This window comes from Xiphias gladius, chromosome 12 (genome assembly GCF_016859285.1).
Source record: "Xiphias gladius isolate SHS-SW01 ecotype Sanya breed wild chromosome 12, ASM1685928v1, whole genome shotgun sequence".
Taxonomy (NCBI): Eukaryota; Metazoa; Chordata; class Actinopteri; order Istiophoriformes; family Xiphiidae; genus Xiphias; species Xiphias gladius.
In genome coordinates, this window is record NC_053411.1 from 2,153,005 (window position 1) to 2,166,286 (window position 13,282).

Consider the following 13,282-nt stretch of genomic DNA (forward strand, 5'->3'; position numbering starts at 1 on the left):
AAGGAACAGTTCAATATTTCTTGAAGAACAACAGCTGGGTGCAGTGAGTACGTGCAGTTTCCTGGGGTCTTTTTGTCACAGTGACGTTGTAAGGTTTGGTGCTATCGTGCCTTAACAGAGACCAAAACCACTGCCATTTGGGCTGATGTTGGAAGGATATTTTCTTCATTTATCAGTTTATCTTCATGTTTACCTGAGTGAAAAGGAAATATAAGTGAAGGTCTTATCAAATCTTGCCTGTAATCTTCTGTTCTGTGTGGATGAACTCCGAAATGTCATGTTCAGAATCTGGTGTATGACAGACGCATAAAAATGTGAAGCAGATATACCAGAACCACATGGTGAGATGCAGGTTTTCGCTGTAGCCTTTCCATAAAATTCACAGTACAAAATTTGGGACCACTGATCCTATACAAACAGCATGTCTACTAAGAAAGCATTTCAGCTGCGTTTTTTTAGTCGTCTGTCTCACGCATGTCTGACGGAACAGGTAGCTTCTCTTGTTATCAATCCAGCTGTGTACACAGGCCATGTAATGGTGTTTTACTTGCTTGAAATTGCTGCTCTGCTGCTTATGCTATGCCCTCTGTGTAGACAGCGTTAGAGTTTTTTAATCACAGTGCAAATACACTGATCAGCTGTTTGTGCTCATGGTATGTGTCGGGTTCATACTTGGCCTCCTCTGCTATTAGCGTTGACCTTATGCCGGTTAAAGAGGCAGCTTAGACTCAGTGGAAAATTAGAGGAGTGAGAGTGTGAGGGTTTTGGGTTTGCACTGTGGATCATCCAAACACCGTAGAAGAAAGAGAGAAAAAGATATAAAAACAATCAAAAAGGTGTGAACCCAGAGCTGTAGCATGTGGACAAGACCCAGCTGGGGCTCTGTAGCAAGTGTGCTGTACAACTTTAACAGCTCAGACTTCAGTGTGGTGTTTCTGGTTGAAAGGGGGAGGATTCATGGGGTAATGAAGTGTTGTCTGATTAAAAACATGGTATATAGCATTTTTACTCCGCTGGAAACCCAACTTTTACCTTTTGAGCTGCACCCAACTCTCTGTCATGAGCAAGTTTGCCCTTTTACAGTCAGTTCTCAACCCTGATATAATGCAAGTTCCTCCCTGGCAGTCTACAAAACAACAAGAAATCCCCCGAGTCCACAGCTAGAGAGAGTCAAAGTGAAACCAGAACTTCCAGGCTCTGTTCCAGAAATACGGAAACTTCATTCAAAATCCCACTGACATTTGTAGTGACACAAATAACTAAAAATCCAGTCTTGGAAATTAGCCTCTCTCCTTATACACCTCCATATATTTAGATATGGACAGTAATTAAAAAAGTATATATATTGTTATTTAATATTTCTGTTAATAGCTGCATTTAACAAACACCATTTCCCATGACCCCTAAACCATCATGGGTTAAATGTCATGGCGGAAGAGATGAACGAGTGTCGAGGGGTCGAGTCGAGTTCAGACATGTCTGTAATAACTGAACACTGAAGAAGGTTCAAGGTGTAGGAGATTACAACTAACAGTTGGAAAGAGACCTTTAGCAGAAAGTGTTGGTGAGTTTTATGAATATGGATGAAACCCAATGATGTAAATACCTGCGGTGCTGTGCTTGTAAATTTTCATGGGAGCTATAGTTTTTCCTGTGCTCCCAAAGTGGTGTTCAATCTCAGAAACAAGCACGCCAAATGACAGAGTACACTGGCTAATAGAAGCTAGTGGCACAGAGGCGTGCTTGGACGTGACGTCAGGACTTAAGCTCTCTGTAATTGTCAGATAACTAGACATGTGAAACTACACGTGTAGTTTTTGCACTTATCTAGCTGGTCATTAATATCGATGTAGGTCTTAAATACCGTCTTTATTTTTGTTTCTGTATTTTGTGATTGTTTCCAGCTGGCCATTTTACGTTTCTCATTGCATTCTTACTGGAAAATCGACAGAGTCAACCATGTTGTGCTGTATGTAGTATACAGGCTGCGATTTTATCCTTTGTGTTAAACACCCTGATGAGGGCCTTGTGCCAAAATATATTGTTAAAGTAGAGACAGCAGACTTTGTAAATCCCTTATTTAGAGGCCTACTGTATCCTAGAGTTACTGCCATCAGGCAAACCAAAGCTAAAAGTTAGAGAATAGAGGTCTTATAAACTATGTAACTTACTAGACAATCACACCCACTTAACACAATGTGTGGCCAGGTGTGTAGAGGTGTGAGAGTGTGGAGGGTTTCTTCATTCTTCCCACAGCTACTTCCACCACTTTTTGTGCGTAGGTTATGATGACAGGCTTTTCACTCTGCCTTTGTGTCGGCCTCTGGGGTCCGTTAAAACCAAAAGGAGCATAAATATGCGCAGAAGATTTCATACCAAACTAACAGATTTAGATTTTTGTTGTACACAAGTGAAAATGTATGCCCCGAAGGTGGTGCGGCCAGAGAGCAAAAACATGACTAGTACCTAGGATCCACCCCAGTGAAATGGAACAACACAGATTTGTACCACGACTAAATATAAGAGAGCACCGATGAACACCTACCAACTCCTCCAAAGAGACATTTTTAACATTTATCCTCCAGTCAGCAGGAACAGGTTGTTCCAGTGCAGGCCTGGTGAGATGCATGACATGGAGGCTGATGAAAGCATGAGAGATTCTTCTTCGCCCACAATAAATGGGGAAACTGGATGACTTCCAGCTTTTTTCTATCAGACCACCCACTTAGACTGACATAAAAAGAACATGCACAGCACAGTTTTGGTGATCCACTAGAGGAGGGAGAGCAACATTTAGATCAAAATAATGTACACTGTTAACAGCCTATTGACTTTTTACACTTTGATTGTAGTGGGTCTAATCAGCAGTGCCAGTAAGACAGATATATATCATTGTTGTATTTTTAGGTTTTAAGTCATAACTTGCATTTTGAATATTTCATATAAGGGTTTCTTGGGAAGAAGGGGATCACAACATTCAGCAGCACGATGTGTTTTTGATTAGGCCAGCCGTCAGTACCCTTCATGCAGACAACAGTTTGAGTACTACACACACCAAGTCATTGTGAGCTCTCCAAGTCTTTTTTGCACTAAAGTTTCGTTTAGTTGTGACAGCTGGGGCTCAGTGTCGGGCCAGTGTGTCTGTAAAGGTATTATTTCAAAGTCTCTAAATTTGTCAGGCACTGTTGTGATTGAGGTGGACTGGGAAAGAAGAAGGAGCTGGAGCAGGGATCTTTGTCTTAGTAGCAACAGCTGTGACACTATGGCATCTCTGCGATTTCCCACAACTTGAATTATTTGTTTTCAGTGAGTAATCACTGTTAACTTGTAAATTTGAATATTTTCTTTGTTTACCACCAGTAAGCTGTGAATGGCAAGCAGAGTGGTTAACACCTGAGTTTACAAGTTTTTAACTGGACTTTAAATCCAAAACACGCAGAAGCTAGTATGTGTATGGCTTTTTATCCTTTTTTTTTTGTTTACATAACACCCAATAAAAATCTATGTTATTATGTGTACAACTCAATAAATACATAAATAAATAAATTTTTGTTCCCTTATAATTCGTTATGGTTAATTGGAAAAAAATGCACTGACAATGTTCAGGGAACATTATGGTTTATTTCAATGTGTTTTATTTTTGCAGCTCTGGCTATCAGTTGGTTGGTTATAATAATATTGTACTCACCAAAGTATGGCTGTAACCAGACCATTCAGAATACCGTGGTCGTCAGTCAGAGTACCCCCAAGCACCTCCCTGAGACAAAGAAAAAAGATGCTGTATTTCCCTGTCACAGTTTAAGGAGGCTCTGGAATGGGACGGGTTCTGTTGACCTGTTAGAATACATTTAGTGGTAATATGTGAAATTTGAAATACTTTAATGACATGTGCAATATTACCTATTCCTGTTAATTTTGTCATGAAATGGTTATCATAGAGATACCTACACCTGTGAAGAATTTATTTTTTAACCAAAAGCTGCACTGGGCAAAATATTCATGCAAATGTGTCTCTTCCGTCCAAAACACAAGTGAGTCCTGAGAATAGTAACCTCATTACGTGAGACACTGCCGATAAGTCAATTCAATTTTATTTATATAGCACCAAATCATAACAGTTTATCTCAGGGCACTTTTCATATAGAGCAGATCTATACCGTACTCTTAATAGTTATATTTACATAGACACAACAATCCCCCATGAGCAAGCACGTAACCCGACTCATGGTGGGAAGCCGTCTGCCTCAATCGACTGTAGTAGTAGAATTAGTAATAATAATAATAGATGCAGTGGGTGTTGAGCATGGGGGCAGTAGGTGGTCCACAGTTACAAATACAGACTCTGCAGCTCCACAGGCAGAAATACCTATAGAAAGCAAGGAGGAGAAAGACGAGAGAGTAAATTGTAAATGGACTGCACTTATATAGCGCTTTTCTAGCCTTATCAACCACTCAAAGCGCATTACACTACATGCCAAATTAACACACATTCACAGAGCGCTTTTCTATACATACACACATTGATGATAGATAGGGGGCTATTGACTTTCCAGTTAGGGGACAACCCACTTTACCTCCTGAGCCACAGCTGCCCCAAGCTTACAGCACCTGGTATTCCCAGGTGGTCTCCCATCCAAGTACTAACCAGGCCCAACCCTGCTTAGCTTCATAGATCGGGCAAGAGCCAGCATATTGAGGTTGGTTTGGCCGTAAAGCACAAAACTACAAGAGAAGAAGCCGTGTTAGTAACAATCATTGATAGGATATGAATGCATATGGATGGAGAGGAAAAGGAGGAGAGAGGAGCTTGGTGCATCATGAGAAGTCCCCGGCAGCCTAGGCCTATAGAGAATAACAACGGGAGGGTTCAAGACAAGCCTGAGCCAGCCCTAACTGTAAGCTTTATCAAACAGGAAGATTTTAGGCCTACTCTTAAACGTGGAGAGGGTGTCTGCCTCTGTTCTGGGAGCGCAGTGTTCTACTGGAGTAATAGGGTACTATGAGCTCTTTTGGATATGATGGTGCCTGACCATTAAAGGCTTTGTAGGTGAGGAGGAGGATTTTAAAATCTGTTCTGGATTTTACGGGAAGCCAATGCAGAGAAGCTAACACAGGAGAAATGTGATCTCTTTTCCAAGTTCCTGTCAGTACTTGCGCTGGAGCATTCTGGATGAGATAGAGTATTTAAAGATTAGTTGGGGCAGCCTGATATTACGAAATTACAATAATCCAGCCTAGAAGAATCAAAAGGATGGACTAGTTTTTCTGCATCTTTTTGAGACACGATGTGTCTGATTTTTTGCAAAGTTATGTGGGTGAAACAGGCAGTCCTTGAAGTTCGTTTTATGTGAGAGTTAAAGGACACATCCTGATCAAAGAGACCTCCGAGATTCCTAACAGTGGTTAGTGCCATTTAGAGTAACTTTATCATTAGATAAGGTGTTTCTGAGGTGTTGGGGGCCAAGTACAATGACATTTTGTTCGAGTTTAACAGCAGAAAGTTGCTGGTCATCCAGGTCTTTATGTCCATAAGGCAGGCTTGAAGTTCAGCCAACTGATGGGTTTCATCAGGCTTCATTGACAAGTACAATTGGGTATCATCTGCATAACAATGAAAGTTTATGGAGTGTTTCCTATTAATATTGCCTAAAGGAAGGATATATAAGGTGAACAGAACTGGTACAAGCACAGAACCTTGTTGAACTTCTGAGTATATGGAGGATTTATCGTTAAGATGCACAAACTGAAATCGATCTGATAAATAGGACCTAAACCAGCTTAGAGCGGTTCCTTTAATGCCAATGAAATGTTCCAGTCTCTGTCATAGGATGTGATGTTCAATAGTGTCAACAGGAGCACTAATATCTAACAAGACAAGTACAGAGACAAGTCCTTTGTTCGATGCAATGAGAAGGTCATTTGTAATTTTCAACAGTGCTTTCTCTGTGCTACGATGCACTCTAAATTCTGACTGAAAATCCTCAAATAAACTATTACGTAGAAAGTCACACAACTGCTTGGGGACAGCTTTCTCAAGGATCTTAGAGAGAAAGGGAAGGTTAGATATGGGTCTATAGTTGGCTAAAACACCTGGATCAAGAGTAGACTTTTTAAGAAGAAGTTTAATTATAGCTGGTTTAAAGGACTGTGGTACATAGCCTGTTAATAAAGAGAGATTGATTATATCTATTAAAGAGGTGCTAACTAAGGTTAAAACCTCCTTAAGCAGCCTAGTTGGGATGGGGTCTAAGAGACAGTTTGATGTTTTAGATGAAGAAATCGTTGAAGTTAGTTGGTGAAGGTCGATGGGAGAAAAACTGTCTAAATATATGTCAGGTTTTACAGCTGTTTCTAAGGTTCCTGTCTTTGAAGATAAATCTGTGCCAGGTGAGGGCAGGAGATGGTGAATTTTGTCTCTAATAGTTAGAATTTTGTCATTAAAGAAGCTCATGAGGTTGTCACTACTGAGAGCTATAAGAATACATGGATCAGTAGAGCTATGACTCATTGTCAGTCTGGCTACAATGCTGAAAGGAAGGGTTGTTTTTATTTTCCTCTATTAGAGATGAGTAGTAGGCTGCTCCGGCATTACAGGTGGCCTTCCTATATGTTTTAAGACTATCATGCCAGGCTAAGTGGGATTCTTCCAATGTGGTGGAACCCCATAAGTTTTTGTGTTGTTTTTTTAAATATGTGGGTTTGGGAGTTAAACCATGGAGCTAACCTGTTTTGTTTTATTATCTTCTTATTTAGAATGGCAATAGAGTCGAGTGTCATTCTCATTGAGCCTGACGCACTATCAACAAGATGATCAATTTGGGAGGGACTAAAGTTAGCAGTGAATGAATTACTGATAGAATCAATTGTGTAGTCCATTAACAGGAATTTCCATTATTAAATAATGATCTGATAAAAGAGGATTCTGTGGAAAGATTTTTATGTGTTCAATTTCGACACCCTAAGTCAGAACTAGGTTGACGGTTTGGTTAAAACAGTGAGTGGGTTTATTTACACTCTGAGCGAAGCCAATTCAGTCTAATAATGAGATAAACGCAGTGCTAAGGCTATCACTTTCGACGTCCACATGCATATTAAAATTGTCTACTATAACTACTTTATTTGTACTAAGGACTAAACTTGATAAAAACTCAGTGAATTCAGTTAAAAATTCAGAGTATGGTCCAGGAGTGTGGTACACTATAAATAATAGAACAGGCTTTAGTGTTTTCCAGGTTGGGTGTGGGGGACTAAGAACCAGGATTTTTAATGAGTTATAATTGAGTTTGATAAATAGACTTGAGTCAAAAATGGCTGTAACTCCACCTCCTCGGCTGGTGCAATGAGGAATGTAAGGTAAAAACTGCTATGTGTACTTTTTATGTGATACATAACTTTGTAGAAAAATTACATAATCCCAGTACAAATTGGTGCTGTGTATGCTTTACTTTCTGCCCATTCATCTCACTGCCAGCCACTGTGTAGGTTTTCAAACTAAAACTAGGAGGTGACAAAGATATTTTCAGTTCCTACATATATGGGCTTAAACTTGAATTTCAAAACTGTCCTCAGAAATCAAATAACTCTTGTGGAAGGCAAGTCTAAAAAGATAAGAATTTTTGTGAATTCTTCACTTGAAAAATATTTTTGGACTAGGACAAAACATATGCAGCCACTGAAAAAACAAAGAAATATAGCCAATTCAGGTTCTGTGCCAAAAAAGCTCATCCACAAGTAGCTTAATAACTCATCTGTACATCATACAGAATATTTATTGTATTTCCTCAAAATACACTAGAAACCATAAGACAGAACACAGGGCAAGAAAACCCTTTAAGGTCATTTGGAAAGGACCCCCCCCCCCCCCCACAGTTTGCCATCCTGAACTTTAGTTTATCAGACTGGCAAAAGTGTCCTCTGTTACAAATCAAACAAAGGCTTTCTCCTTGGAAAATTAATGCTGAGCTTTGATTTAACAATTCAAACCCTCCCAAAAATAAATAAACCATCTCATTTTTTTCTTACACCCGTAACAGTACCTGTCAGTCAAAATTCCCCCCCCCCCACTGGATTTACCCATAACATTTCTTCACACATCTGAGAAATGCAGAACGCAGGCAAGAGTTGTGTCTTCACTTGTCTGACATCATAAAGGGAGTTAGTTCTCCCTTCCCTCCTACAGGGATGGGTCTGCTCTACAAATCAATTTTCCCCAATGGCAAAGATATAATGATTTCATTTAAATCATATTCTGTAGACAAAAGTTAGTAGTATCCTAAACCAAGTGAATCTATTAACTATGCTTTTGGCATGTACCACTGGCCCTGTAGCAGAAAATGAGCCAACACAACAAAGCTTTCCTTAAGTTGCAGCTGATGAGCAGATCAGCAGGAGCTGGATTATCATGAGAACTTTCGCTTTAGTGATTTGTGCTCGGCTCAATTCAGTAGCCACTCGTCTTATTCTATACAGCATCAAAGTATGGAAAGAAAAAACTGCCACATGATGTTGCACTTGAATGAAAGATGTGTGGTGAGTTAAAATGCTCTAAGCTGGAGAAATGATGTGTGTGTGCAATGTAATTCGAATTTTTTATGCATGTGGAATACAGATATACGCTTTTCGTCTACTGAGTTTGCAAGTCATATTAAAAATAAATTCCGCAATAGAAATACAACACCTTTTGACACAAGCTTTCTTTAAAGGGTCACAACCAAAATGATGGCCTTGTGTAGAATTTTTTTCTCATGTTATTGAATATTTAAGCCTCCTCTATTGTCTTGCAAAGGTACCCCACAAACGCGTCTCTGGTCTTTGTGGTATTTGCTTGTGTTGGTGACATCGTCAGTAAGCCAAAATGTGTTTGCAAGTGATTGGATAATAGTTCAACCACCTTTTCTTTTTCAAAAGATGGTTCAGGATCAGGTTAAAGCTCAATCCAGTCCAAGCTCTAATTTTACTTTGAAAATACTACACTAAATGTTGTTATCTAAACCATTCCCCTTTGTTGACTAGCCAGAACTCCAGCTGGATTCTCACAAAAACTGACTTTACACAGTATTTAGGAGTGCTCCTGTCAGGCTGTTGAAAGAATTTTTTGCATAATGCAAATTACTGATATACGAATAGCATTTACTAGAACAAAATATACTGCACATTTGCCAACAGAGTCACAGAAATGTATTGTCTCTTTTATGGACTGGAGATGTCACCTTCAAACCTGCTGTGGCAGTTTTTTGTTCCTACTGAAATTATTCGGTCTGAGAGTTGATTTTATTTCAAGTCAGTGACATCGAGTGTGGAGGTGATGCTCAACTGTCACAAAGAATCAAAGATATGCCTGTTGTGAAGTGCTTTAACAAAGTCTCATTCCACTGTTTTTCCTTATTTTTTTGTCATTTCACACACGCACGCACGCACGCACGCACGCACGCACACACACACACACACACACACACACACACACACACACACACACACACAAAATTCAATAAATAAGACTTACAATGTTGTAAGGCAATGTTGACCATGCATTTGTCACAATGAACAACAGATCAAGAAACATACATGGTAACAATATGCACATTCATTAAGAGCAACACGGTAGCCACTCCCCACTATTTCTTTAATCAAGCGAAGTTTTCAAGGCTTTCCGGGTGATCTCCTGATCGACAGGGCTCATACCCACGACCCCTGGCTCTGGTTTCTGCAGTGGGACGACCTCTTCATTCAGAAAGCCCAGTCCAACCAGCAGGCTGGACACACAACTGGACCCAGCCACAGTGGGGCTTTTGCATTGCAATCAAAGTTTATTCAAGAAAAATCAAAAGTCTATGTGGAGACAGAGATCCAGCAGCCAGCTGCTCAGAGCCTCAGGACAGTCCGGAGGTTTCCAGGTAACTCTGGAGTTTCCTTACTGTACTTCTATCCAAGGAGCAAAGGTCGAAGTCAAAAGTAGTGTTTGTGATGTGGAAGTGTCCAGTCTCTTCAATCAGGTTCACAATCTGGGAAACATAAGGGACAGTGGGTAAACACAGGATGTATTTTATGATCACGTCTATAATCAGGGCTCCAGGATAGAATGATTTTTTTTTTAATCGTGTACGGAGCTTTACATAGGCATACATACGCTGAAAAACATGCCAGTGATTTTGAATCATTTGTGTTTAGAAAATTTTTTCTTTTCTAATTTCACTTGTTTCTACTTTCAGTTTTACCAGTTTTGAGATTTTGCTTGTGACAGATCACAGATGTGAGACATCTCTTGAAATAGACTGCTTTGGGTCTGTAAAGCTGGCCTCAAATACACTGGCAAATTCTTAATTTCACTATTCACAGGACATAGGAACTCAAAACAAGAGGAATCGTGTTCTAAGGCTTAGTATTTCTTTACAAAAAGAAAGAATATCCTTTTCCTCTTGGTTCTTTGACAAATCCACTAACAACTGTTTCTCTGAACAAAAATATGTAAATGAGAAGAAATGATTACAGAGGATCTGTAACAGATTGTCTCCCTCTAATCAAACTCCAAAATATAACTGACTACTGACTGTAGAGAATTCAGGTGCAATCAAATCTTGTGGTGAAGCAGTAACTGACACCTATACCACTAAGATAAAAAGCAAGTCGCTCGAAAACAAGGTTTTTCAAAAAGGTTCTAAGGAGTGGCTGAGTCTGAAAATAATAGGTTTGATTTTAGTGTAGATGGTACAAGCTGAGCTTTTGGAAAACAATGAAGCAAGTATTATCTACTTTCTGCTGGCTACACTGTCTGATAACAGAAACAGAAATGAGAGGCTGATATTAAGCAGACTCACTAAATGATCTGTCCCACTGACAACCTAGCATTACCAGTGAATAAAAGTTTTGGTGTTTGCTGACTAAAAGTGGGCGACAGCTGTCTTCTCATAATTAGCTGGCTTGTTGTGAACATATTATTCGTTTAGGTACAGTCAGGTTGGGAAAGGGGGAACCAATCTGATCCTATTCCCACTACAAGGCCTCTGTGGAAAGAACTGCAGTGCACTTTAATTATAGGGCAGATGTAAGTCAGATGCTCAGGCGTCACTTCACACTTTTTCCACTTGTTTTAGTTGTGTGAGTGGTGATTTGGCCTGTTTGCTCATTTTAATTGCTGTTTAGTATACGTTTCAACTGGAAACAGCTACCAAACTCATGTGCAGTCCCACTTAAGACATGCCATCCCCATTGCAGTTTTCTGTGTGATTCAATATGTGGTCCCCACCACTGTGCAGAGAAGCTGAGATTTAATCATTTCCATCTCTTGTAACAGGATGTGTAGCCAGTTGGTGAACTCTGCTAGATTAGCTTGATTACTGTTTGAGTTAAAGCTGTGCACAAGCCATGCTGTTTTGGATGGGATTTTGTGTTTCCTCAGAGCCAGACGTCTTGAAGGAGAGCGAGGCAGAACTTGGCAGCCGCCACTGGGAAGATACATTAATGCCGGAATATGATAGGCCTTGAGAATATAAGCATGTAACATTCAATCTCTTAGGTGGAGAAAGGTTAACCAAATAATTCATTGCTTCCAGATAAAACCGCAGATTACAGAGGAACTGTAACAGATTACAGCTCCCACTCTAATCCAGTGCAACAATATAGCTGACCAATAGCACTTGCATGAACCAATATTATGCGGAGATCTGTGAAAACTGTGGGAACCCACCCAGTCTACATGTCTGATTCACTAAAGGAAATGTCCACCCTAAAACAATTTAAATCTGCTTTTTTTTGGTCATGTCATTTTATTCCTTCCAGTTAACTGCCATTGGTTACTGCCCAAACATAAACAAACTCATATTACATCAAGGGATTTCTAATAAACCTACAATGTTTAGGTAAGGTCAGTGTTTGAACTATGTCCTTATAAAGTGTAATAAGCTTGCAACATGCTGCATCTAGGATGTTACCTACTTGATTTCATCTTGAGGTCCATCTTAAATTTATGAATCAAACTACTTTAACATGAATAGCACCCAACTTTATTATACTGCTGTGCAGAGGGTTTCCTGAATATTGAATCAGTATTTTACAGTACAGACAACTTCAAAAGCCTTCAATCTTCATCTGTATTACTGGTATACGTAGATGGGATCTCCACTGATTTTCCACATCTGTGTGAGTTTCCAGGTGTTGGGGAGCACTACTGCCTGTGAGACAAAGTAGTATAAAGCCTTTAGTATCCAAGTCTGATAAATGTCCACAAGTGATGTCACTTGAGTTAGCGTTGATGGGTATGAAGACTACAAGTTTGATAAGTAAAAAAAAAAATGGGGGTGTGGTTTTAGACAGAAGTGAGCTCACCAGACCTCTGTAGCCCGCCCTTCATCTCTGCTGCAGCTCACAGGCTGCACGGTATATTAGTCGCTACTAGCATAACACACCCCAATTTCTGGCTGAACTGTTGAGTTGCATTGTGGGTAATATAGGTGATAGGTTTTGAAAAAAGGAGAAAATTGTGTTGATTAAAAAAAATGTCAGGACACAAGATGATGTAGTTAAAAGAATTGCAGTCAAACCTCAAACGTGAAAAACAATGAAGAAAACATTTCTGTTTGTTTCATGTATTAATGTGAGGGATGTTACAGTCTCCTCATCGCTCCACACAGATCTAATGTTCAGCTCTTCAGTGGATGTTTGAACCACTTGCTTTGTGTATCATTTACTCAACAATTTCCAATGCACTTGGTTGCATCTCAGGTTTTCCAAAAGTTATAAAGAACAAACCTAGTGTTTTTAAACAGAAAAAAGAAAAACCAATCTCTAACTTTTGACAAAAAAATACTGAGTTGTGTTTGGTCTTTGGCCAAGCACACAGACATTGAGGGAGGTTGTAGTGACCAGACATTTTCAGGTTTGAAAACTGAACCTAAGTAGTTGGGTTACGCCACTCTTAACATGTAGATGAAGATTTCTGGGGCGCACTGTGAGGGAAAAAGATATGTTGTTCAGTTTTACCTTTTTTTTTTTTAAAAAAAATGAAAAGTGTACCAAGATTAGGTCAAAAGCAATTAAATGGCTGGACCAACCTTTATCTGTTTGCGTCTCTCCTACTCTCTATGCCCACATATACATTAATTTAATGCAGCCGAATTCCCAATAAAGCTGTTCTCATTTACATGTTTTTCTGTTTCTGTTGTCAGAGAACAGAACAAGTGTGAAATACTGACTGAAACACGGCCCATTAAGACATGGTTAACATGTTAACCAGCTGTCACTTCCAAGCCATTTCCAAGCTGCTGCTCTGCACTGCTACAATCTTGAT

At 39.6% G+C, this 13,282-nt stretch overlaps 1 protein-coding gene and 1 pseudogene across 2 annotated transcripts in view; both read right to left on the reverse strand.

Moving 5' to 3' along the window:
- Nucleotides 1-4,596: 4,596 nt before the first annotated feature.
- On the reverse strand, nt 4,597-4,715 carry LOC120797780 (annotated as a pseudogene).
- A 4,788-nt stretch (nt 4,716-9,503) lies between these two features.
- The window catches only part of mllt3 (MLLT3 super elongation complex subunit), a 55,555-nt gene continuing 51,776 nt past the window's right edge, over nt 9,504-13,282 (reverse strand). For both annotated transcript variants that reach the window (XM_040141190.1, XM_040141189.1), the window contains one exon: nt 9,504-10,001. In XM_040141190.1, coding sequence (XP_039997124.1) covers nt 9,870-10,001 — 132 coding nt within the window. In that variant the 3' untranslated portion in view covers nt 9,504-9,869. The remainder of the gene's footprint in view (nt 10,002-13,282) is intronic.